The following is a 25183-nucleotide window of genomic DNA, read 5'->3' as shown; positions in this document are numbered from 1 at the left end:
GCAGACGGTCACCACCGTCTGCCAACCTTGCTGTATGTGCCCGGGCCACGCACCCGGACACGGTCAGTCTCCTCTACTGCCACTTCATTCCTCACTTCTCCAACTTCAAACTCTATCTCTCTCTCCCTTCCTTTTCCCGCCTCCAGGGCTGTGAACTCCTCGGTGGGCGGAGCCAACCGCCTGGCCCACCCCCTGGTGTGGACATCAGCCCCTGGAGGGAGGCAACAAGGATTTCTAATTGACTTCGGTGTGCCTAGCCGGGGTGTGGGGTGTGTTGTTGTAGTACCTGTGACGTCCTGGCTTGTCCAGGGCGCCACATCCACACTGACATTGGACTTAGCAAGACAATCACAGAAGCCCTTTTGTCTCCACCTTGATAATGTTTCCTGCGCCGTGATTGGCTGCTGGAACATCGGCAAATAAAGTTCAGAAAAAAACAAACAGCAGCTCGCTAAAAGCCTTTTCCCGGGGCAGAATCCCCGACTCCTGCACTCATTTTACACATTCCCACATCAAGTGTTTCAGAGAGTGTGGAACAAAAGGCGTATAGTCTTACCGATATAAAAGGGTTAATGTAGAATTAGGTACACTCACCTATAGGGGTTGTGAAAGGTCATAACTCCTAATATCGTATAGTCGTAGGTGGAGACAGCTGCAGCCCCGAAGAATTCAGGTGAAGTATCGGAAGGAAGAACGGGTATAATGTCGCACTTATCACCCAAACAAGCTTGAAGAGTGTAATCCAAGTCTTTAGTGTATGAGCTATGAACAGGTCAATGCGTTTCAGGCGTTGCAGCCCCCTTCCTCAGGACAATATAGCAGTGACAAAGATAGTATGATGTCAGGAGGGATGAGCTGGTATATAAGCATATGGGTACATACGTCATAGGACCTCCCTCAACTATAAAAGTTGGCAGGATCATTATCAGTCCAAAAAACGGAGATAACAAACAATTCATTTAAATGAAAAATATCAAAAATTTCGCATACAATAGGTTGTATTTAAATGTTAGGAAGGGAGCACCAATAAAATACAATTAAAAATAGGAAAAAAGAAAAAAGGGGAGAAAAGAAAAAAAAGAAAAAGAAGGGGGGGCTAAAACTCATATGGGTAAAAGTACCAGCCCAAATTGGACTTGCCAACTGATTAACCTATGTCTCTATTTAACTTTTCAGAAATAGAGAACTGAAAAAGAAAGAAAAAGCAAAAAGGTGTGAAAATGATTAGTGACGCATGATTAAATAAATGTACAAGTGTAGAATAAAATTAATGAAAATATAGATATACAGTTAATAAAAAATATAGTTTATTAAAAAATAAAAACTACATATTATTATATTAATTTCCGTGTGTTTGTTTCTTTTTTAGTGAAGATAAAAAAGGGTTAAATGAGAAAAAAACACTAATTAATTACTAGTAAAAAAGTGTTAAATGTAGTGAGAGAGGGACTAGATTATTATAAGTAGTGATCACAGAGCGCACAGATAAATGTGTAAAACCACTGCATCGTGTATTATTGGTTGCCGAGAAAGTTTCTCAGCAACACAACACAACACTTCATACACGGTGCAGCGGTTTTAAGCCTGCTTTACACGTTGCAATTTCGCATACGATCTAGTATCCGATTTGCAACGCCCCAATCGTATGTGTGGAGCGTTCAATTTGTTGAACGTGCCGCACAAACGATTAACCCCCGTCACACATACTTGCCTTCATACGACCTCGATGTGGGCGGCGAACGTCCACTTCCTGGAGTGGGAGGGACGTTTGGCGTCACAGCGACGTCACGCGACAGCCTCCCAATAGAAGCGGAGGGACGGAGCTGAGCGGGACGTAAACATCCCGCCCACCTCCTTCCTTCCGCATTGCTGGCCGGGAGCCGCAGGAGGCAGGTAAGATCTGTTCATCGTTCCCGGGGTGTCACACGCTGCGATGTGTGCTACCCCGGGTACGATGAACAATCTGACGTGCAATTCTAGAGAAAGGTACGATGTGTTTGCGATGAACATTTAACCGTTCAATCGCAATCGCACGTACCTGTCACACACTACAATGTACCTTACAATGCCGGATGTGCGTCACTTACGACGTGACCCCGCCGACACATTGTAAGATATATTGCAGCGTGTAAAGTGGGCTTTAGACATATATCTGTGCACTATGATATCACTACTTATATCACTAGAATTTTTCATACTATCATCATTGTTTATGGGAATAAGTTTTTCACACTGCCTCGGCAGGAAGATATAGAAGAGAATGGTAGAGAATTTTTAATTTAAGTCTGCCTGGCTGTGCGATCTCAGCCACATACAGTATGTTTGTCTCTGAAATGCTGCAGTGTTTCAGAGAAAAAAAATATTTTTAATAGTAGCCAAAGACCGAGACTGCACTGTAGACTTGTAGAACAGGTGGTTCCCCAGCGGCTCCTCCCCACCCATTGCCAGTAATTGACAGAACTCTGCCTATATGTGTATATAGGTAGCTATTATAACCCCTTCACGACCATGGACGGATCTTTCCGTCATGGTGCCCTGGGCCTTAACGACCAAGGACGGATCTTTCCGTCATGACGTAATCGCGGACACTGTGGTCCCGGGAATAGCAATCGGTGGAATTTTCCACCGTTTTCTAGAAGGAGGGGACCTCTGCTTGACCTCCCGAGGGGTGATTTCTCCAACCCGGACCTACGGTGCCTGTGATTGGCTGATTTGTGACAATGAGCCAATCAAAGGCATTGTAATGTCTCAGCTAATAAAAATAGATGAAACATTGCAATCCAGCCCTGATCGGTGTTTCTATAACACCGATCATTGGCTGACCTTTAGTTCAACCCCCCCAGCTCTGATTGGAGTGATCGTCCTCGTCATCAAACCCTCCAATAACCGTGAATCGGGGTACCGGTAAACTGCCCGTGACCGCTCACCTCGGGTTCACTTTATCCGTGGATTGAAGCTGCTGGGAGTGATCCTGCTGCCGTGATCCTGCTGCCATGATCCTCGGTGAGTATCGCTGCCCCCAACCCATCCACTGCTGTTCCCCACCCCCGCAACCCCACCCCATCGCCGCTGACCCATCGTCGCTCCGCCACTGACCCATCGCCGCTCCGCTGCTGACCCATCGCCGCCCCACCGCTGACCCATCGCCGCCACACCGCTACCCCCGCACCGCCCCACCGCTACCCATGCACTGCCCCATCGCTACCCTCGCACCGCCCCGCCGCTGCCTCCGCACCATCGCTGCTCCCGCACCGTTGCCACGCGCCGCCCCGCCGCACCATTGCTGCTCCGCCGCTGCCTCCGCACCATCGCCGCTCCGCCGCTGACCCATCGCCGCCCCGCCGTTGCCTCCGCACCATCGCCGCTGACCCATCGCTGCCCCGCACTGTCCCACCGCTGCTCCCGCACCGCTGCCACGCACCGCACCATCGCCGCTCCGCCGCTGCCACCGCACCGCACCGCCGCTTCCCCGCACGCCCCACCGCTGTCTCTGCACCGTACCATCGCTGCCCCGCACGCCCCATCGATGCACCGCACCGCCCCATCGCTGCCCCGCACCACCCCATCGCTGCCTGTAATCGCAGGCCAGTGCCTGCTTCCCCTCCCCCATCCATCTCTGCTGCCGATCCCCCGCCGATCCCCTTGCTCCCTCCACCCCCCCAATCCACCGTTGCCTCCATGTCCTGACTCACCATCAGCTGCTTGGACAATCTGCTCCAATCTCTCCTGCTGCTGAGTATTGATCCTAGCTTCTTCCTTCACCCCCCTTTCCTCCTTCACCCCCATCGAATGTGACATACATAAATGTTTTTTTTTTGTTTTTTATTATTGTAAAGGTCAGCCCAGTGCCAACATGGCAGTCTCACATCACATAACTCATCATGGCCTCCCGCTTCCCGGGCAGGAGCTTGCAGCCGTGTCCAAATACATGCTGCTGCATGATTCTTACCAAGGAGCGGGCAGCTTTGCAAGGTGATGCAATGCGAAACTCTCACACGTGTGACTCTGGGCTTAGTGTCAGTTGCAGGTGCTTGTGTATATTTTATTTTTATTTTTTTTTGCAAAATTCTTAAATTCTCCTTTTTGTTTTTGTTTTTTTAGGTTTTTCCTGTTCAAACACATACCCAAACATTTGAATAAAGTTTTTTTTTGCACACCTACACACACACCACACATACGATGTCCTGGTCTTCCCAATCTCGGAGGATGTATTCAGCCGAGGAGGCATATGCCATTGTTGCCTCCGAGACTGATAGCGAAGGAGATGACCCCACATTCCTTTGTTCCTCCCAGTCCTCTTCCTCTTCCAGTGCCGAGGAACCAGACACAAGACGTCGTAGACTGAATCGTCCAGCGCCCAGTGGAGAAGACCCGGCGCCCAGTGGAGAAGACCCGGCGCCCAGTGGAGAAGACCCGGCGCTCAGTGGAGAAGACCCGGCGCCCAGTGGAGAAGACCCGGCGCAGAGTGTGAGTGACGCCCAGCCCAGCACTAGTGCTAGTGACCCCAAACCTAGCACTAGTGACCAGGAGTGGACCCCAGCCCCCGAAAATTTTGCACCACGGATTCCTGATTTTACTCCCCACTCAGGAATCCAGTTTGATACTAACAACCTTAGAGAAATAGAATTTTTCAAAGTCTATTTCTCTGAAGTTTGTTAGTCTCATGGTGGTGCAAACAAATCTTTATGCCCAACAATTTTTGGCCAAAAACCCTCGCTCATCATTTTCTAGCTGGACCCCAACAGATTCAGTAGAAATGATGAAGTACTGGGGTCTGACTCTTCACATGGGGTTAGTGAAGAAGCCAGAACTTCGCCAATATTGGAGTGTTGATGTTTTATACAACACTCCAGTATTTGGTATGATTATGCCCCGCAGACGGTTTGAGGCTATCCACAGATTTTTGCATTTTAGGGACAATTTGGAGTGTCCTCCCCAAAATGACCCGAATTGTGACAGACTGTTCAAAATTCGTCCGGTCATCGAACACTTTACCAAAAAGTTTGCTGAAGTGTACGTTCCCCAGAGGGAAATTTGTGGGGATGAGTCCCTCATCCAATTCAAGGGGAGACTGAAGTTCCGCCAGTACTTGCCCAGTAAAAGGGCAAGGTATGGCATTAAACTCTACAAGCTGTGCGAGAGTACCTCAGGGTACACTCACAGCTTTAGTGTTTACGAAGGGAAGAACATGCAGATCCAACCCCCAGAATGCCCACCTACTCTGGGGGTGAGTGGAAAAATTGTGTGGAGTTTGATCCACCCACTGCTTGATAAAGGTTATCATCTGTATGTTGATAACTTTTATTCAAGCATCCCACTTTTCCAATCCCTCTCTTCCAGAGGTACCGCAGCTTGTGGTACGATCTGGAAGAACCAGAAGGGTCTCCCTGTGACGCTAATTGGGCAGCTGCTCCAAAAAGGTGAGAGCAGAGCCCAATGTAGCGACAACATGGTTGTAGTTAAGTTCAAGGACAAAAGGGATGTCCTTTTCTTGACCACAATACATGGTCCCGGCACCTCTGCAACCAATGTTCGAGGTACGTCAGCACAGGTTCGCAAACTGGACTGTGGCTTGGCGTACAACAAACATATGGGAGGAGTTGATCTTTCTGATCAAGTCCTCCATCCCTATAATGTCATGCGGAAGGTTAAGGTGTGGCATAAAAAACTGGCCGTGCACATCGTGCAGATGGCACTATACAATGCTTTCATGCTCTCACGACGTGCAGGCCAGACCAACACCTTCCTTCAGTTCCAGGAGGTAGTAATCAAGACCATGATTTTTGGAAGAGGAGAAGATGAAGAAGAAGCAGCAGCAGTTCCTACTACCTCTGGAACTCAAGGTTCCCGTGTGGTACCAGGGCAACATTTTCCTGGTGAGGTACCACAAACCACAGCACGAGGAAGAGCGCAGAAAAGGTTCCGGGTGTGCTATAAAAATGGGCTGAGGCGGGAAAGCAAGCATCAATGCGATACTTGTCCCGATAAACCCGGACTTTGTATGAGTGACTGCTTCAAAGTCTATCATTCGTCCGGCTACTAAATTGATATAGCCCACCTAAAATTCCTGAGGCACACGACAAAGACGGTGACCTGATGCACTACACGACAAAGACGGTGACGTGACGTGCACTACATGACAAAGACAGTGACCTGACGCACTACACGACAAAGACGGTGACCTGACGCACTACACGACAAAGATGGTGACGTGACGCACACTACACGACAAAGACAGTGACCTGATGCACTACACGACAAAGACGGTGACCTGACGCACTACACGACAAAGATGGTGACGTCACGCACACTACACGACAAAGACAGTGACTTGACAAACCCTACACAACACAAATATAAAATTGACATACCATGTCCCTGATAGAATACATCGCTCATTCTCTTTGGAGCCCTGCTGTGAGCCTATACAGTGGTTTTTCACCATATGTGAAGTATCGGCTTACTCAGGACAAATTTCCCAACAAATTTTGGGGTCCATTTTATCCTGTTCCCCCTGTAAAAATTAAAAAAAATTGAGCCCAAAATAACATTTTTGTGGAAAAAAAAGTACTTTTTTGTACTTTCGGCTCAATGTATGAAGCACAGGGTTATAAGGGTTATAAGTGCTCACGACCCATCTATATTTATGCCTTGGGGGGTCTAGTTTCCAAAATGGGGTCACATGTGGGGATTTTCTACTGTTTCGGCACATCAGGGGCTCTCCAAACACAACATGGTGCGTCTAACAATTTCATCTAATTTTCCGTTCAAAAAGTCAAATGACGCACCTTCCCTTCGGAGCCCTGCCATATGCCCAAAGAGTGGTTTTCCGCTACATATGATGTATTGGCTTACTCAGGACAAAATTCCCAACACATTTTGGGGTCCATTTTATCCTGTTCCCCCTGTAAAAATTAAACAATTGAGCCCAAAATAAAATTTTTGTGGAAAAAAAGTACTTTTTTGTTTTTTTCGGCTCAATGTATGAAGCACATAAGGGTTGTAAGTGCTCACTACCCATCTATATTTATGCCTTGGGGGGTCTAGGTTCCAAAATGGGGTCACATGTGGGGATTTTCCACTGTTTCAGCACATCAGGGGCTCTCCAAACACAACTTAGTGCGTCTAACAATTTCATCTAAGTTTTTGTTCAAAAAGTCAAATGACGCACCTTCCCTTCGGAGCCCTGCCATGCGCCCAAAGAGTGGTTTTCTGCCACATATGAGGTATCTGTGTGCTCGGAAGAAATTGCACAACAAATGTCATGGTCCATTTCATACTGCTCCCATTGTGAAAATGCAATATTTGAGTCTAAATTTTCATTTTTTCCTTTCACATTGCTTTAGTTCCTGTGAAGCACCTGAAGGGTTAATAACCTTATTGAATGTGGTTTTGAGTAGCCTGAGGGGTGCCGTTTTTGGAATGGTGTCACTTTTGGGTGTTTTCTTTCATGTAGGCCCCTCAAAATCAAATCAAATGTGATGTGATCCCTAAAAAAAGTGGCTTTGTAAATTTTGTTGTAAAAATGAGAAATTGCTCATAAATTTTGAACCCCTATAACTTCATTATGAAATTTTTTTTTTCCCAAAATTGTTCTGATGTAAAGTAGACATGTGGGAAATATTATTTATTAATTATTTTGTGTCATATGTCTCGTTGGTTTTAGAGCATAAAAATTAAAAGTTTGAAAATTACAAAATTTTCAAAATTTTTGCGAAATTTCCGTTTTTTTCACAAAGAAACGCAAAAAATAACGGCCTAAATTTACCACTAACATGAAGCCCAATATGTCACGAGAAAACAGAGTTATAACCTCATAAAGTGACACTGGTCAAAATTGCAAAAAATGGCCTGGTCTTTAGGGTCAATATAGGCTTGGGGCTGAAGGGGATAAATATGTTTTTTCTGAAACACTGCAGTGTGTCAGAGTCAAAGATTCTTGGCTGAGATGAAACATCCTACCCATGTATTCGGCAGCATGTATCAGTGGTCAAGCTTACTATAAAGTACATTAGGAAAGTGATTAAATTATTTAAATAGACATTTAGTTTGAAATTTAAATTTGCTTTTGGACCACCCCTTTAACCTCTGTATACTGTTATCACTAGACAGTTTAACACTCCCATCCCATCATACCACAGCCACTAAGAATGTACAACATTGAATTTAACCCCATTACAGTATAACACCCACTAGCACCCCAAAAGTGCAACACACAGCATAGTGTAGTATTTCTCCAGGCTATAACAGTGCACAGTCTAATTCCCCTCCCCCACAACATGCACAGTGTAAGGGTATGGTTCCATTTGCATATGACTCGCATCGGTATCACCCGGAACAGCCACAAACTCTTCTGGCAGGAGCGGGTCGGCTGCAGGTATTTCTATGCAGCTGCACGCTGGTGTCCGTATAGCCCTAGGCCATGCCAGGTGATACCGATACGAGACTCGTGCGAGTCATACGCAAGTGGAACTCCGGCCTAAAGTTAAGTGTAGTAGACCCCCCAGCACTTCATAATGTTTCTTAGTATTTCATTATGATATGTAGCTCATCACAGTATACAGTAATGCATGCCACACAATAATGCTGACACCTCACAGTAGTAATCCTTTCTCCCTCACTGTACACAATATTAGATGCTATTTGCATCTTACCCTCATCCCTGACCAGTAGCTCCTGTGCAACAGAAGGGTAGCCCAGCACAGGATGATCAGCAGGGAGGCACAGCCAGCACTGGTCATATAGCACTGAACAGGTCCTGGATAAAAAACCCTAGGAACCAGGTGAACCAGGTGAGTTGCATGATGGGAGGCGGCCAAGCACAACCTGCTGCACGGGCACATCCAGTGCATTATCATGCGGTCAAACCGCTGTACAGTAGTTAAAGGGAACCTGTCAGGTGCAATATGAACCCCAAACAGTTCTAGGTGCATATTGTTAATCCTTGCCTAACTATCACACTAAGAGGAAAAGACATGGATCGCACATCCCAAAATTTTTGCCTAGTGGCTCTAGATCAATGTATGATTTAGGGATGTACGATCCATGTCTTTTATTTTTATTGTGTCATTTTACATACTATACCCCTCTGTTTTTTGCTTGGATAAGAACTCCTCCTATTCAGCTCAGGTGATTTAAATCAGCAGGAGACTGCAAGAGGGGTCAGCCTTTTTCTGCTACCAGTTCACACATGGGAACCTGTGGAAGGTGAGTGCGCAGCTTCTTTCACATAGTGCTGATGCTGTGTGGTGGCCGCTGCTGAGGTGGTGGTTTTGCATTGGTGGGGCGGTGTGGCCTGGAGTCACGGGGCTCTGTCTTGCAGCATGGGTGTTGTGAGGCACCACGTCACCTGCCCTGCTGGTGCATTGTCACTGTTGCAGCAGTTGGCGCACGTTGCCGCACTTTAAGGCTTAGAATAAGGACCCACTCAGCGGTTCGCCGTGACGTGTCAGTGGACTTCATACAGTCTGATCAGAATGTACAACTAAGAACCTCCTTCTAGTATTTAATTTTTGCCTAGCAGCTCTAGATCATTGTATGATTTTGGGATGTGCGATCCATGTCTTTTCTTCCTAGTGTGCCTGGCTAACTATTGTGGCACCCCTGAGGCTTTCGTCGCCACAGAGGTACTGCACCTCAGCCAGAGGTGTGGTATCCCATCCTGAGTTAGAAGGGAGTCATCTACCGGTTCACAGACAAAACTTGCACACACCAATTGGTAGGTCATACACCGGGTTAGGGAATAAGGCAGGACACCATTCATGCTGATAGTGGCGGCCAGTCTACCTGGTCATGGGGCCGTAAGTCCCATTCCTTGGTCCAAGGTGGGGGGTGGGGCCTAGCCAGGGGGAGTGTGGGAGGGGTCAGAGAGGTGGTGAGAGGAAGTAAGTTCAAGTTGGAGGTCAGTCAGGGAGAGTGAAGAAAGGAAGAGGTTCCTGGTGGAGATCCTGGGGTCTTGCTAGGCCCAGGTGACACCGATAGAAGAGATTCCAAGGTGCCACGGAAGTACGAACGTCCCGTGGCCCTCTTCCACTAGAATATCGTGTGGAGGGATCCGGCTGCAGCTCAGGGACGGCCCCTAGGCTGAGAGAAGAAAGACAATACTCTTGGCAAAGCCGACGGCTTGGGAGTAGAGTTGAGCGCGGTTCGTGGTTCGTGGTTCTCCAGTTCTAGGCTCGAGAGATTTTGGGGCATGTTCTAGATCGAACTAGAACTCGAGCTTTTTGCAAAAGCTCGATAGTTCTAGAAACGTTCGAGAACGGTTCTAGCAGCCAAAAAACAGCTAAATCTTAGCTTGGTTTCTGCTGTAATAGTGTAAGTCACTCTGTGAATCAAACTATTATCACATTTCAGTGTATAGTGTGCGTGAACAGCGCCTTCAGATCACTGCTGTTTCTATAATGGCGATCGCCATTTTTTTTTTTTCCTTCCCTAAGCGCGCGCGTCTTGTGGGGCTGCCCAGCATGTCAGCCAATCACAGACACACACACACCTAAGTGGACTTTGAGGCAGAGAAGCAACGGCATGTGTGATAGGATCTGCATGTCACATGTCCCTGCATTATAAAACCGGACATTTTCTTCACGATCGCCATTATCTGCCTTCTGCGTCTTTGGTGTCAGACATCACTGTCGCAGTTCCGTCCTTTGTCCTATCGCCGATACAGCTGTATGCGCTGCATACACAGCGTTAGACAGCTTAGGGAGAGCACATTCTAGCAGTCCTTTTAAGGGCTCGTACCGGCAGGGTCAGAGAGCCATAGGTGACAGGTCCTGCAAACAGCAACAGCGTCTGTGTAGCCCAGGTCAGGGATTTCCTCCCTGCATTTCACCATTAGGAGGGAATAGAAAGGCAGGCTTCCATTCCTCTACCCAGAGCACCACAATCCTGCCACTGTACCCTCTTGTCCTCTGCACACTCCAACTCATTCTAACTAAGCCATTATACTAGCAAACACTCAGTGTACCTAGTGGCATCCTATCTGTGGCTATTGGACTTTGCTATAGTCCCACTAGTGCAAAGACATTTGCAGAGCACATCTGCCTGCATTGCACACTCCAAGTTTTTTAAACTAAGCAATTTTACTAGCAAACACTCAGTGTACCTAGTGGCATCCTATACGTGGCTATTGGACTTTGCTATAGTCCCACTAGTGCAAAGACATTAGCAGAGCACATCTGCCTGCATTGCACACTCCAAGTTTTTTAAACTCAGCCATTATACTAGCAAACACTCTGTACCTAGTGGCATCCTATACGTGGCTATTGGACTTTGCTATAGTCCCACTAGGGCCAAGACATTTGCAGAGCGCATCTGCCTGCGTTGCACACTCCAACAAATTATAACGAAGCCATTATACTAGCAAACACTCAGTGTACCTAGTGGCATCCTATACGTGGCTATTGAACTTTGCTATAGTCCCACTAGTGCCAAGACATTTGCAGAGCACATCTGCCTGCATTGCACACTCCAAGTTTTTTAAACTAAGCAATTTTACTAGCAAACACTCAGTGTACCTAGTGGCATCCTATACGTGGCTATTGGACTTTGCTATAGTCCCACTAGTGCAAAGACATTAGCAGAGCACATCTGCCTGCATTGCACACTCCAAGTTTTTTAAACTCAGCCATTATACTAGCAAACACACAGTGTACCTAGTGGCATCCTATACGTGGCTATTGGACTTTGCTATAGTCCCACTAGTGCCAAGACATTTGCAGAGCGCATCTGCCTGCGTTGCACACTCCAACTAATTATAACGAAGCCATTATACTAGCAAACACTCAGTGTACCTAGTGGCATCCTATACGTGGCTATTGGACTTTGCTATAGTCCCACTAGTGCCAAGACATTTGCAGAGCGCATCTGCCTGCGTTGCACACTCCAACTAATTATAACGAAGCCATTATACTAGCACACACTCAGTGTACCTAGTGGCATCCTATACGTGGCTATTGGACTTTGCTATAGTCCCACTAGGGCCAAGACATTTGCAGAGCACATCTGCCTGCATTGCACACTCCAAGTTTTTTAAACTAAGCAATTTTACTAGCAAACACTCAGTGTACCTAGTGGCATCCTATACGTGGCTATTGGACTTTGCTATAGTCCCACTAGTGCAAAGACATTAGCAGAGCACATCTGCCTGCATTGCACACTCCAAGTTTTTTAAACTCAGCCATTATACTAGCAAACACACAGTGTACCTAGTGGCATCCTATACGTGGCTATTGGACTTTGCTATAGTCCCACTAGTGCCAAGACATTTGCAGAGCGCATCTGCCTGCGTTGCACACTCCAACTAATTATAACGAAGCCATTATACTAGCAAACACTCAGTGTACCTAGTGGCATCCTATACGTGGCTATTAGACTTTGCTATAGTCCCACTAGTGCCAAGACATTTGCAGAGCGCATCTGCCTGCGTTGCACACTCCAACTAATTATAACGAAGCCATTATACTAGCACACACTCAGTGTACCTAGTGGCATCCTATACGTGGCTATTGGACTTTGCTATAGTCCCACTAGTGCAAAGACATTAGCAGAGCACATCTGCCTGCATTGCACACTCCAAGTTTTTTAAACTCAGCCATTATACTAGCAAACACACAGTGTACCTAGTGGCATCCTATACGTGGCTATTGGACTTTGCTATAGTCCCACTAGTGCCAAGACATTTGCAGAGCGCATCTGCCTGCGTTGCACACTCCAACTAATTATAACGAAGCCATTATACTAGCAAACACTCAGTGTACCTAGTGGCATCCTATACGTGGCTATTGGACTTTGCTATAGTCCCACTAGTGCCAAGACATTTGCAGAGCGCATCTGCCTGCGTTGCACACTCCAACTAATTATAACGAAGCCATTATACTAGCACACACTCAGTGTACCTAGTGGCATCCTATACGTGGCTATTGGACTTTGCTATAGTCCCACTAGTGCCAAGACATTTGCAGAGCGCATCTGCCTGCGTTGCACACTACAACAAATTATAACGAAGCCATTATACTAGCAAACACTCAGTGTACCTAGTGGCATCCTATACGTGGCTATTGGACTTTGCTATAGTCCCACTAGTGCCAAGACATTTGCAGAGCGCATCTGCCTGCGTTGCACACTCCAACTAATTATAACGAAGCCATTATACTAGCACACACTCAGTGTACCTAGTGGCATCCTATACGTGGCTATTGGACTTTGCTATAGTCCCACTAGGGCCAAGACATTTGCAGAGCACATCTGCCTGCATTGCACACTCCAAGTTTTTTAAACTAAGCAATTTTACTAGCAAACACTCAGTGTACCTAGTGGCATCCTATACGTGGCTATTGGACTTTGCTATAGTCCCACTAGTGCAAAGACATTAGCAGAGCACATCTGCCTGCATTGCACACTCCAAGTTTTTTAAACTCAGCCATTATACTAGCAAACACTCAGTGTACCTAGTGGCATCCTATACGTGGCTATTGGACTTTGCTATAGTCCCACTAGTGCCAAGACATTTGCAGAGCGCATCTGCCTGCGTTGCACACTCCAACAAATTATAACGAAGCCATTATACTAGCAAACACTCAGTGTACCTAGTGGCATCCTATACGTGGCTATTGGACTTTGCTATAGTCCCACTAGTGCCAAGACATTTGCAGAGCGCATCTGCCTGCGTTGCACACTCCAACTAATTATAACGAAGCCATTATACTAGCACACACTCAGTGTACCTAGTGGCATCCTATACGTGGCTATTGGACTTTGCTATAGTCCCACTAGTGCCAAGACATTTGCAGAGCGCATCTGCCTGCGTTGCACACTACAACAAATTATAACGAAGCCATTATACTAGCAAACACTCAGTGTACCTAGTGGCATCCTATACGTGGCTATTGGACTTTGCTATAGTCCCACTAGGGCCAAGACATTTGCAGAGCACATCTGCCTGCATTGCACACTCCAAGTTTTTTAAACTAAGCAATTTTACTAGCAAACACTCAGTGTACCTAGTGGCATCCTATACGTGGCTATTGGACTTTGCTATAGTCCCACTAGTGCAAAGACATTAGCAGAGCACATCTGCCTGCATTGCACACTCCAAGTTTTTTAAACTCAGCCATTATACTAGCAAACACACAGTGTACCTAGTGGCATCCTATACGTGGCTATTGGACTTTGCTATAGTCCCACTAGTGCCAAGACATTTGCAGAGCGCATCTGCCTGCGTTGCACACTCCAACTAATTATAACGAAGCCATTATACTAGCAAACACTCAGTGTACCTAGTGGCATCCTATACGTGGCTATTGGACTTTGCTATAGTCCCACTAGTGCCAAGACATTTGCAGAGCACATCTGCCTGCATTGCACACTCCAAGTTTTTTAAACTAAGCAATTTTACTAGCAAACACTCAGTGTACCTAGTGGCATCCTATACGTGGCTATTGGACTTTGCTATAGTCCCACTAGTGCAAAGACATTAGCAGAGCACATCTGCCTGCATTGCACACTCCAAGTTTTTTAAACTCAGCCATTATACTAGCAAACACACAGTGTACCTAGTGGCATCCTATACGTGGCTATTGGACTTTGCTATAGTCCCACTAGTGCCAAGACATTTGCAGAGCGCATCTGCCTGCGTTGCACACTCCAACTAATTATAACGAAGCCATTATACTAGCAAACACTCAGTGTACCTAGTGGCATCCTATACGTGGCTATTGGACTTTGCTATAGTCCCACTAGTGCCAAGACATTTGCAGAGCGCATCTGCCTGCGTTGCACACTACAACAAATGATAACGAAGCCATTATACTAGCAAACACTCAGTGTACCTAGTGGCATCCTATACGTGGCTATTGGACTTTGCTATAGTCCCACTAGTGCCAAGACATTTGCAGAGCGCATCTGCCTGCGTTGCACACTCCAACTAATTATAACAAAGCCATTATACTAGCACACACTCAGTGTACCTAGTGGCATCCTATACGTGGCTATTGGACTTTGCTATAGTCCCACTAGGGCCAAGACATTTGCAGAGCACATCTGCCTGCATTGCACACTCCAAGTTTTTTAAACTAAGCAATTTTACTAGCAAACACTCAGTGTACCTAGTGGCATCCTATACGTGGCTATTGGACTTTGCTATAGTCCCACTAGTGCAAAGACATTAGCAGAGCACATCTGCCTGCATTGCACACTCCAAGTTTTTTAAACTCAGCCATTATACTAGCAAACACACAGTGTACCTAGTGGCATCCTATACGTGGCTATTGGACTTTGCTATAGTCCCACTAGTGCCAAGACATTTGCAGAGCGCATCTGCCTGCGTTGCACACTCCAACTAATTATAACGAAGCCATTATACTAGCAAACACTCAGTGTACCTAGTGGCATCCTATACGTGGCTATTAGACTTTGCTATAGTCCCACTAGTGCCAAGACATTTGCAGAGCGCATCTGCCTGCGTTGCACACTCCAACTAATTATAACGAAGCCATTATACTAGCACACACTCAGTGTACCTAGTGGCATCCTATACGTGGCTATTGGACTTTGCTATAGTCCCACTAGTGCAAAGACATTAGCAGAGCACATCTGCCTGCATTGCACACTCCAAGTTTTTAAAACTCAGCCATTATACTAGCAAACACACAGTGTACCTAGTGGCATCCTATACGTGGCTATTGGACTTTGCTATAGTCCCACTAGTGCCAAGACATTTGCAGAGCGCATCTGCCTGCGTTGCACACTCCAACTAATTATAACGAAGCCATTATACTAGCAAACACTCAGTGTACCTAGTGGCATCCTATACGTGGCTATTGGACTTTGCTATAGTCCCATTAGTGCCAAGACATTTGCAGAGCGCATCTGCCTGCGTTGCACACTCCAACTAATTATAACGAAGCCATTATACTAGCACACACTCAGTGTACCTAGTGGCATCCTATACGTGGCTATTGGACTTTGCTATAGTCCCACTAGTGCCAAGACATTTGCAGAGCGCATCTGCCTGCGTTGCACACTACAACAAATTATAACGAAGCCATTATACTAGCACACACTCAGTGTACCTAGTGGCATCCTATACGTGGCTATTGGACTTTGCTATAGTCCCACTAGGGCCAAGACATTTGCAGAGCACATCTGCCTGCATTGCACACTCCAAGTTTTTTAAACTAAGCAATTTTACTAGCAAACACTCAGTGTACCTAGTGGCATCCTATACGTGGCTATTGGACTTTGCTATAGTCCCACTAGTGCAAAGACATTAGCAGAGCACATCTGCCTGCATTGCACACTCCAAGTTTTTTAAACTCAGCCATTATACTAGCAAACACTCAGTGTACCTAGTGGCATCCTATACGTGGCTATTGGACTTTGCTATAGTCCCACTAGTGCCAAGACATTTGCAGAGCGCATCTGCCTGCGTTGCACACTCCAACAAATTATAACGAAGCCATTATACTAGCAAACACTCAGTGTACCTAGTGGCATCCTATACGTGGCTATTGGACTTTGCTATAGTCCCACTAGTGCCAAGACATTTGCAGAGCGCATCTGCCTGCGTTGCACACTCCAACTAATTATAACGAAGCCATTATACTAGCACACACTCAGTGTACCTAGTGGCATCCTATACGTGGCTATTGCACTTTGCTATAGTCCCACTAGTGCCAAGACATTTGCAGAGCGCATCTGCCTGCGTTGCACACTACAACAAATTATAACGAAGCCATTATACTAGCAAACACTCAGTGTACCTAGTGGCATCCTATACGTGGCTATTGGACTTTGCTATAGTCCCACTAGGGCCAAGACATTTGCAGAGCACATCTGCCTGCATTGCACACTCCAAGTTTTTTAAACTAAGCAATTTTACTAGCAAACACTCAGTGTACCTAGTGGCATCCTATACGTGGCTATTGGACTTTGCTATAGTCCCACTAGTGCAAAGACATTAGCAGAGCACATCTGCCTGCATTGCACACTCCAAGTTTTTTAAACTCAGCCATTATACTAGCAAACACACAGTGTACCTAGTGGCATCCTATACGTGGCTATTGGACTTTGCTATAGTCCCACTAGTGCCAAGACATTTGCAGAGCGCATCTGCCTGCGTTGCACACTCCAACTAATTATAACGAAGCCATTATACTAGCAAACACTCAGTGTACCTAGTGGCATCCTATACGTGGCTATTGGACTTTGCTATAGTCCCACTAGTGCCAAGACATTTGCAGAGCGCATCTGCCTGCGTTGCACACTCCAACTAATTATAACGAAGCCATTATACTAGCACACACTCAGTGTACCTAGTGGCATCCTATACGTGGCTATTGGACTTTGCTATAGTCCCACTAGTGCCAAGACATTTGCAGAGCGCATCTGCCTGCGTTGCACACTACAACAAATTATAACGAAGCCATTATACTAGCAAACACTCAGTGTACCTAGTGGCATCCTATACGTGGCTATTGGACTTTGCTATAGTCCCACTAGTGCCAAGACATTTGCAGAGCGCATCTGCCTGCGTTGCACACTCCAACTAATTATAACGAAGCCATTATACTAGCAAACACTCAGTGTACCTAGTGGCATCCTATACGTGGCTATTGGACTTTGCTATAGTCCCACTAGTGCCAAGACATTTGCAGAGCGCATCTGCCTGCGTTGCACACTCCAACTAATTATAACGAAGCCATTATACTAGCACACACTCAGTGTACCTAGTGGCATCCTATACGTGGCAATTGGACTTTGCTATAGTCCCACTAGTGCCAAGACATTTGCAGAGCGCATCTGCCTGCGTTGCACACTACAACAAATTATAACGAAGCCATTATACTAGCAAACACTCAGTGTACCTAGTGGCATCCTATACGTGGCTATTGGACTTTGCTATAGTCCCACTAGGGCCAAGACATTTGCAGAGCACATCTGCCTGCATTGCACACTCCAAGTTTTTTAAACTAAGCAATTTTACTAGCAAACACTCAGTGTACCTAGTGGCATCCTATACGTGGCTATTGGACTTTGCTATAGTCCCACTAGTGCAAAGACATTAGCAGAGCACATCTGCCTGCATTGCACACTCCAAGTTTTTTAAACTCAGCCATTATACTAGCAAACACACAGTGTACCTAGTGGCATCCTATACGTGGCTATTGGACTTTGCTATAGTCCCACTAGTGCCAAGACATTTGCAGAGCGCATCTGCCTGCGTTGCACACTCCAACTAATTATAACGAAGCCATTATACTAGCAAACACTCAGTGTACCTAGTGGCATCCTATACGTGGCTATTGGACTTTGCTATAGTCCCACTAGTGCCAAGACATTTGCAGAGCACATCTGCCTGCATTGCACACTCCAAGTTTTTTAAACTAAGCAATTTTACTAGCAAACACTCAGTGTACCTAGTGGCATCCTATACGTGGCTATTGGACTTTGCTATAGTCCCACTAGTGCAAAGACATTAGCAGAGCACATCTGCCTGCATTGCACACTCCAAGTTTTTTAAACTCAGCCATTATACTAGCAAACACACAGTGTACCTAGTGGCATCCTATACGTGGCTATTGGACTTTGCTATAGTCCCACTAGTGCCAAGACATTTGCAGAGCGCATCTGCCTGCGTTGCACACTCCAACTAATTATAACGAAGCCATTATACTAGCAAACACTCAGTGTACCTAGTGGCATCCTATACGTGGCTATTGGACTTTGCTATAGTCCCACTAGTGCCAAGACATTTGCAGAGCGCATCTGCCTGCGTTGCACACTACAACAAATGATAACGAAGCCATTATACTAGCAAACACTCAGTGTACCTAGTGGCATCCTATACGTGGCTATTGGACTTTGCTATAGTCCCACTAGTGCCAAGACATTTGCAGAGCGCATCTGCCTGCGTTGCACACTCCAACTAATTATAACAAAGCCATTATACTAGCACACACTCAGTGTACCTAGTGGCATCCTATACGTGGCTATTGGACTTTGCTATAGTCCCACTAGGGCCAAGACATTTGCAGAGCACATCTGCCTGCATTGCACACTCCAAGTTTTTTAAACTAAGCAATTTTACTAGCAAACACTCAGTGTACCTAGTGGCATCCTATACGTGGCTATTGGACTTTGCTATAGTCCCACTAGTGCAAAGACATTAGCAGAGCACATCTGCCTGCATTGCACACTCCAAGTTTTTTAAACTCAGCCATTATACTAGCAAACACACAGTGTACCTAGTGGCATCCTATACGTGGCTATTGGACTTTGCTATAGTCCCACTAGTGCCAAGACATTTGCAGAGCGCATCTGCCTGCGTTGCACACTCCAACTAATTATAACGAAGCCATTATACTAGCAAACACTCAGTGTACCTAGTGGCATCCTATACGTGGCTATTAGACTTTGCTATAGTCCCACTAGTGCCAAGACATTTGCAGAGCGCATCTGCCTGCGTTGCACACTCCAACTAATTATAACGAAGCCATTATACTAGCACACACTCAGTGTACCTAGTGGCATCCTATACGTGGCTATTGGACTTTGCTATAGTCCCACTAGTGCAAAGACATTAGCAGAGCACATCTGCCTGCATTGCACACTCCAAGTTTTTAAAACTCAGCCATTATACTAGCAAACACACAGTGTACCTAGTGGCATCCTATACGTGGCTATTGGACTTTGCTATAGTCCCACTAGTGCCAAGACATTTGCAGAGCGCATCTGCCTGCGTTGCACACTCCAACTAATTATAACGAAGCCATTATACTAGCAAACACTCAGTGTACCTAGTGGCATCCTATACGTGGCTATTGGACTTTGCTATAGTCCCATTAGTGCCAAGACATTTGCAGAGCGCATCTGCCTGCGTTGCACACTCCAACTAATTATAACGAAGCCATTATACTAGCACACACTCAGTGTACCTAGTGGCATCCTATACGTGGCTATTGGACTTTGCTATAGTCCCACTAGTGCCAAGACATTTGCAGAGCGCATCTGCCTGCGTTGCACACTACAACAAATTATAACAAAGCCATTATACTAGCACACACTCAGTGTACCTAGTGGCATCCTATACGTGGCTATTGGACTTTGCTATAGTCCCACTAGGGCCAAGACATTTGCAGAGCACATCTGCCTGCATTGCACACTCCAAGTTTTTTAAACTAAGCAATTTTACTAGCAAACACTCAGTGTACCTAGTGGCATCCTATACGTGGCTATTGGACTTTGCTATAGTCCCACTAGTGCAAAGACATTAGCAGAGCACATCTGCCTGCATTGCACACTCCAAGTTTTTTAAACTCAGCCATTATACTAGCAAACACTCAGTGTACCTAGTGGCATCCTATACGTGGCTATTGGACTTTGCTATAGTCCCACTAGTGCCAAGACATTTGCAGAGCGCATCTGCCTGCGTTGCACACTCCAACAAATTATAACGAAGCCATTATACTAGCAAACACTCAGTGTACCTAGTGGCATCCTATACGTGGCTATTGGACTTTGCTATAGTCCCACTAGTGCCAAGACATTTGCAGAGCGCATCTGCCTGCGTTGCACACTCCAACTAATTATAACGAAGCCATTATACTAGCACACACTCAGTGTACCTAGTGGCATCCTATACGTGGCTATTGCACTTTGCTATAGTCCCACTAGTGCCAAGACATTTGCAGAGCGCATCTGCCTGCGTTGCACACTACAACAAATTATAACGAAGCCATTATACTAGCAAACACTCAGTGTACCTAGTGGCATCCTATACGTGGCTATTGGACTTTGCTATAGTCCCACTAGGGCCAAGACATTTGCAGAGCACATCTGCCTGCATTGCACACTCCAAGTTTTTTAAACTAAGCAATTTTACTAGCAAACACTCAGTGTACCTAGTGGCATCCTATACGTGGCTATTGGACTTTGCTATAGTCCCACTAGTGCAAAGACATTAGCAGAGCACATCTGCCTGCATTGCACACTCCAAGTTTTTTAAACTCAGCCATTATACTAGCAAACACACAGTGTACCTAGTGGCATCCTATACGTGGCTATTGGACTTTGCTATAGTCCCACTAGTGCCAAGACATTTGCAGAGCGCATCTGCCTGCGTTGCACACTCCAACTAATTATAACGAAGCCATTATACTAGCAAACACTCAGTGTACCTAGTGGCATCCTATACGTGGCTATTGGACTTTGCTATAGTCCCACTAGTGCCAAGACATTTGCAGAGCGCATCTGCCTGCGTTGCACACTCCAACTAATTATAACGAAGCCATTATACTAGCACACACTCAGTGTACCTAGTGGCATCCTATACGTGGCTATTGGACTTTGCTATAGTCCCACTAGTGCCAAGACATTTGCAGAGCGCATCTGCCTGCGTTGCACACTACAACAAATTATAACGAAGCCATTATACTAGCAAACACTCAGTGTACCTAGTGGCATCCTATACGTGGCTATTGGACTTTGCTATAGTCCCACTAGTGCCAAGACATTTGCAGAGCGCATCTGCCTGCGTTGCACACTCCAACTAATTATAACGAAGCCATTATACTAGCAAACACTCAGTGTACCTAGTGGCATCCTATACGTGGCTATTGGACTTTGCTATAGTCCCACTAGTGCCAAGACATTTGCAGAGCGCATCTGCCTGCGTTGCACACTCCAACTAATTATAACGAAGCCATTATACTAGCACACACTCAGTGTACCTAGTGGCATCCTATACGTGGCAATTGGACTTTGCTATAGTCCCACTAGTGCCAAGACATTTGCAGAGCGCATCTGCCTGCGTTGCACACTACAACAAATTATAACGAAGCCATTATACTAGCAAACACTCAGTGTACCTAGTGGCATCCTATACGTGGCTATTGGACTTTGCTATAGTCCCACTAGTGCCAAGACATTTGCAGAGCGCATCTGCCTGCGTTGCACACTCCAACTAATTATAACGAAGCCATTATACTAGCACACACTCAGTGTACCTAGTGGCATCCTATACGTGGCTATTGGACTTTGCTATAGTCCCACTAGGGCCAAGACATTTGCAGAGCACATCTGCCTGCATTGCACACTCCAAGTTTTTTAAACTAAGCAATTTTACTAGCAAACACTCAGTGTACCTAGTGGCATCCTATACGTGGCTATTGGACTTTGCTATAGTCCCACTAGTGCAAAGACATTAGCAGAGCACATCTGCCTGCATTGCACACTCCAAGTTTTTTAAACTCAGCCATTATACTAGCAAACACTCAGTGTACCTAGTGGCATCCTATACGTGGCTATTGGACTTTGCTATAGTCCCACTAGTGCAAAGACATTAGCAGAGCACATCTGCCTGCATTGCACACTCCAAGTTTTTTAAACTCAGCCATTATACTAGCAAACACTCAGTGTACCTAGTGGCATCCTATACGTGGCTATTGGACTTTGCTATAGTCCCACTAGTGCGAAGACATTTGCAGAGCGCATCTGCCTGCGTTGCACACTCCAACTAATTATAACGAAGCCATTATACTAGCAAACACTCAGTGTACCTAGTGGCATCCTATACGTGGCTATTGGACTTTGCTATAGTCCCACTAGTGCCAAGACATTTGCAGAGCGCATCTGCCTGCGTTGCACACTCCAACTAATTATAACGAAGCCATTATACTAGCACACACTCAGTGTACCTAGTGGCATCCTATACGTGGCTATTGGACTTTGCTATAGTCCCTCTAGTGCCAAGACATTTGCAGAGCGCATCTGCCTGCGTTGCACACTCCAACTAATTATAACGAAGCCATTATACTAGCAAACACTCAGTGTACCTAGTGGCATCCTATACGTGGCTATTGGACTTTGCTATAGTCCCACTAGCGCCAAGACATTTGCAGAGTGCATCTGCCTGCGTTGCACACTCCAACTAATTATAACGAAGCCATTATACTAGCAAACACTCAGTGTACCTAGTGGCATCCTATACGTGGCTATTGGACTTTGCTATAGTCCCACTAGTGCCAAGACATTTGCAGAGCACATCTGCCTGCGTTGCACACTCCAACTAATTATAACGAAGCCATTATACTAGCAAACACTCAGTGTACCTAGTGGCATCCTATACGTGGCTATTGGACTTTGCTATAGTCCCACTAGTGCCAAGACATTTGCAGCACGTCTGCCTGCGTTGCACACTCCAACGAATTATAACTAAGTTACATTGTCAGGGATATTTATTCTTTATTATTCTGCTGTTAATAAAGCTAGACCACCACTGCAATCTTCACCACCTCTCAATTTTTACTACCACATTTTCAGTCCACAATCTTGTCGCAATCAACATGAGTGGCAAAATGACAGATGCTGGTGGAAAGGGGAAGAGGCGTGGTGGAAAAGGCAAAAAATGTTTTGTCAGTGGGGAAGGTGGCAAAGCTCCATTATCATCTGCTGAAGATAGACCATCTACTAGCAAAAGTAAGATGTCTACTACTTATTGTGGACAATCCGATGTGCTCCCTTTTTTACGGACACGAACAAGAGGAACAAAGGTAGATGATGGGCAAAAAAGGAAAATGCTTGAATGGATCTCAAGTGGTCCAACAAGTGCCCTCTCAGCCACTTCAAGTACCGCATCCAAAAAACACCATTCCTCTGAGTTGTCATCCCAATCACACTTGATTTCTCCCAGCTCTGAAGTCTCCATCAGCCCTGCACAGTATGGTGGAACTGAGATGGCTGAGTCTGCAGAGCTGTTCAGTCACACTATAGCCTGGGAATCAGAGGTCTGCTCCCAAGCTACAGTGAGTACAGAACAGGAAATGGTCTGCAGTGATGCCCAGAACCTTTGTGACTCAGATTCAGGCCGTGAGGACCAAGTTTCTGAGCATAATGTTGACCCTTTGTCACAAACTGTAACACCTGTGGTTATAGACAATGAGGAACATACTGATGAAGATGAGACGCAGATACCCGATTGGGATGACAACTTAAATATTCGGTCAGGGCAAGAAGAGGCTCGGTCTGAGGGGGAGGGGAGTGCAAACACAACAATTGATGATGACGTTCTAGATCCCACCTACTGTCAACCCCCAGTCAGGCACTCGAGGAGGTCAACAGAGGCGGTGGAGGAGGATGCAACCGACGACGAAGTTACCTTGCGCCTTCCTGGACAGAGTCGGAGCACTGGTAGCACGTCTACAACTGCATCCTCAGCCACCACTCTGCCTATGAGCATTATTCGGGGTGGATCAACAGGTCGCATGGCCTCTAAGCCTTGCCTAGCCTGGGCCTTTTTTCACATCGAAAAAGATCGCCCAACTCATGTGATATGTAACATTTGTCATGATTCTGTTAGTAGAGGTCAAAACCTCAGCAGTTTGACAACTTCTTCCATGAATCGTCACATGAATAAATATCATAAGTCCCGGTGGGAAGCTCACCGTGCTGCAATGCCGGCTAGCGGAGCGAACCATCCACCGCCCGCCCCTTCCAGTGCATCCGCGCGCTCTTCATCTTCTAGGACTGTGGGGACAGCTGTCACACCTGTTTTTCCACGCAAAACTTCCACCACTGTAACCGCAACAGGCAGTTTGCTTGTAAGGTCGTCAGTTGGTTTGGAAGGGGAAACAAGTGAGTGTGTACAGCTCTCTCAGACATCGATAGCACCAACGTTGGATGAAGGCAACATCATGTCTCCGCCTGCACTTTCCTCACAAACCTGCATTTTTCCAGGGACACCCTACTCAACACCGTCTACACACAGCAGCCAGATCTCTGTCCCTCAGATGTGGTCAAATAAAAGGCCACTTCCTCCGACCCATGACAAAGCTAAGAGGTTGACTCTATCCCTCTGTAAGCTGTTGGCTACCGAAATGCTGCCTTTCCGCCTAGTGGACACACAGGATTTTAGAGACCTTATGTCTGTCGCTGTGCCCCAGTACCAGATGCCTAGTCGCCACTACTTCTCTAAGAAAGGTGTGCCCGCGCTACACCAGCATGTCGCACACAACATCACCGCTTCCTTGAGAAACTCTGTGTGTGAACGGGTGCATTTCACCACCGATACTTGGACCAGTAAGCATGGACAGGGACGTTACATGTCGCTGACTGGGCACTGGGTAACTATGGTGATAGATGGTGAAGGGTCTGCTGCACAAGTCTTGCCGTCCCCACGACTTGTGTG

At 46.2% G+C, this 25183-nt stretch overlaps 1 protein-coding gene across 1 annotated transcript in view; it reads left to right on the top strand.

The window, feature by feature from the left end:
- Positions 1-5798: 5798 nt before the first annotated feature.
- Positions 5799-25183, top strand: part of LOC142297294 (phospholipid scramblase 2-like) — a 119139-nt gene continuing 99754 nt past the window's right edge. The window contains exon 1 of the mRNA XM_075341538.1: positions 5799-5919. Within this exon, the coding sequence (XP_075197653.1) occupies positions 5799-5919 (121 nt within the window). The remainder of the gene's footprint in view (positions 5920-25183) is intronic.

The sequence above is a fragment of the Anomaloglossus baeobatrachus genome, chromosome 3 (genome assembly GCF_048569485.1).
Source record: "Anomaloglossus baeobatrachus isolate aAnoBae1 chromosome 3, aAnoBae1.hap1, whole genome shotgun sequence".
NCBI classification, from domain to species: Eukaryota; Metazoa; Chordata; class Amphibia; order Anura; family Aromobatidae; genus Anomaloglossus; species Anomaloglossus baeobatrachus.
This window is presented reverse-complemented; position numbering and strand designations above follow the sequence as displayed.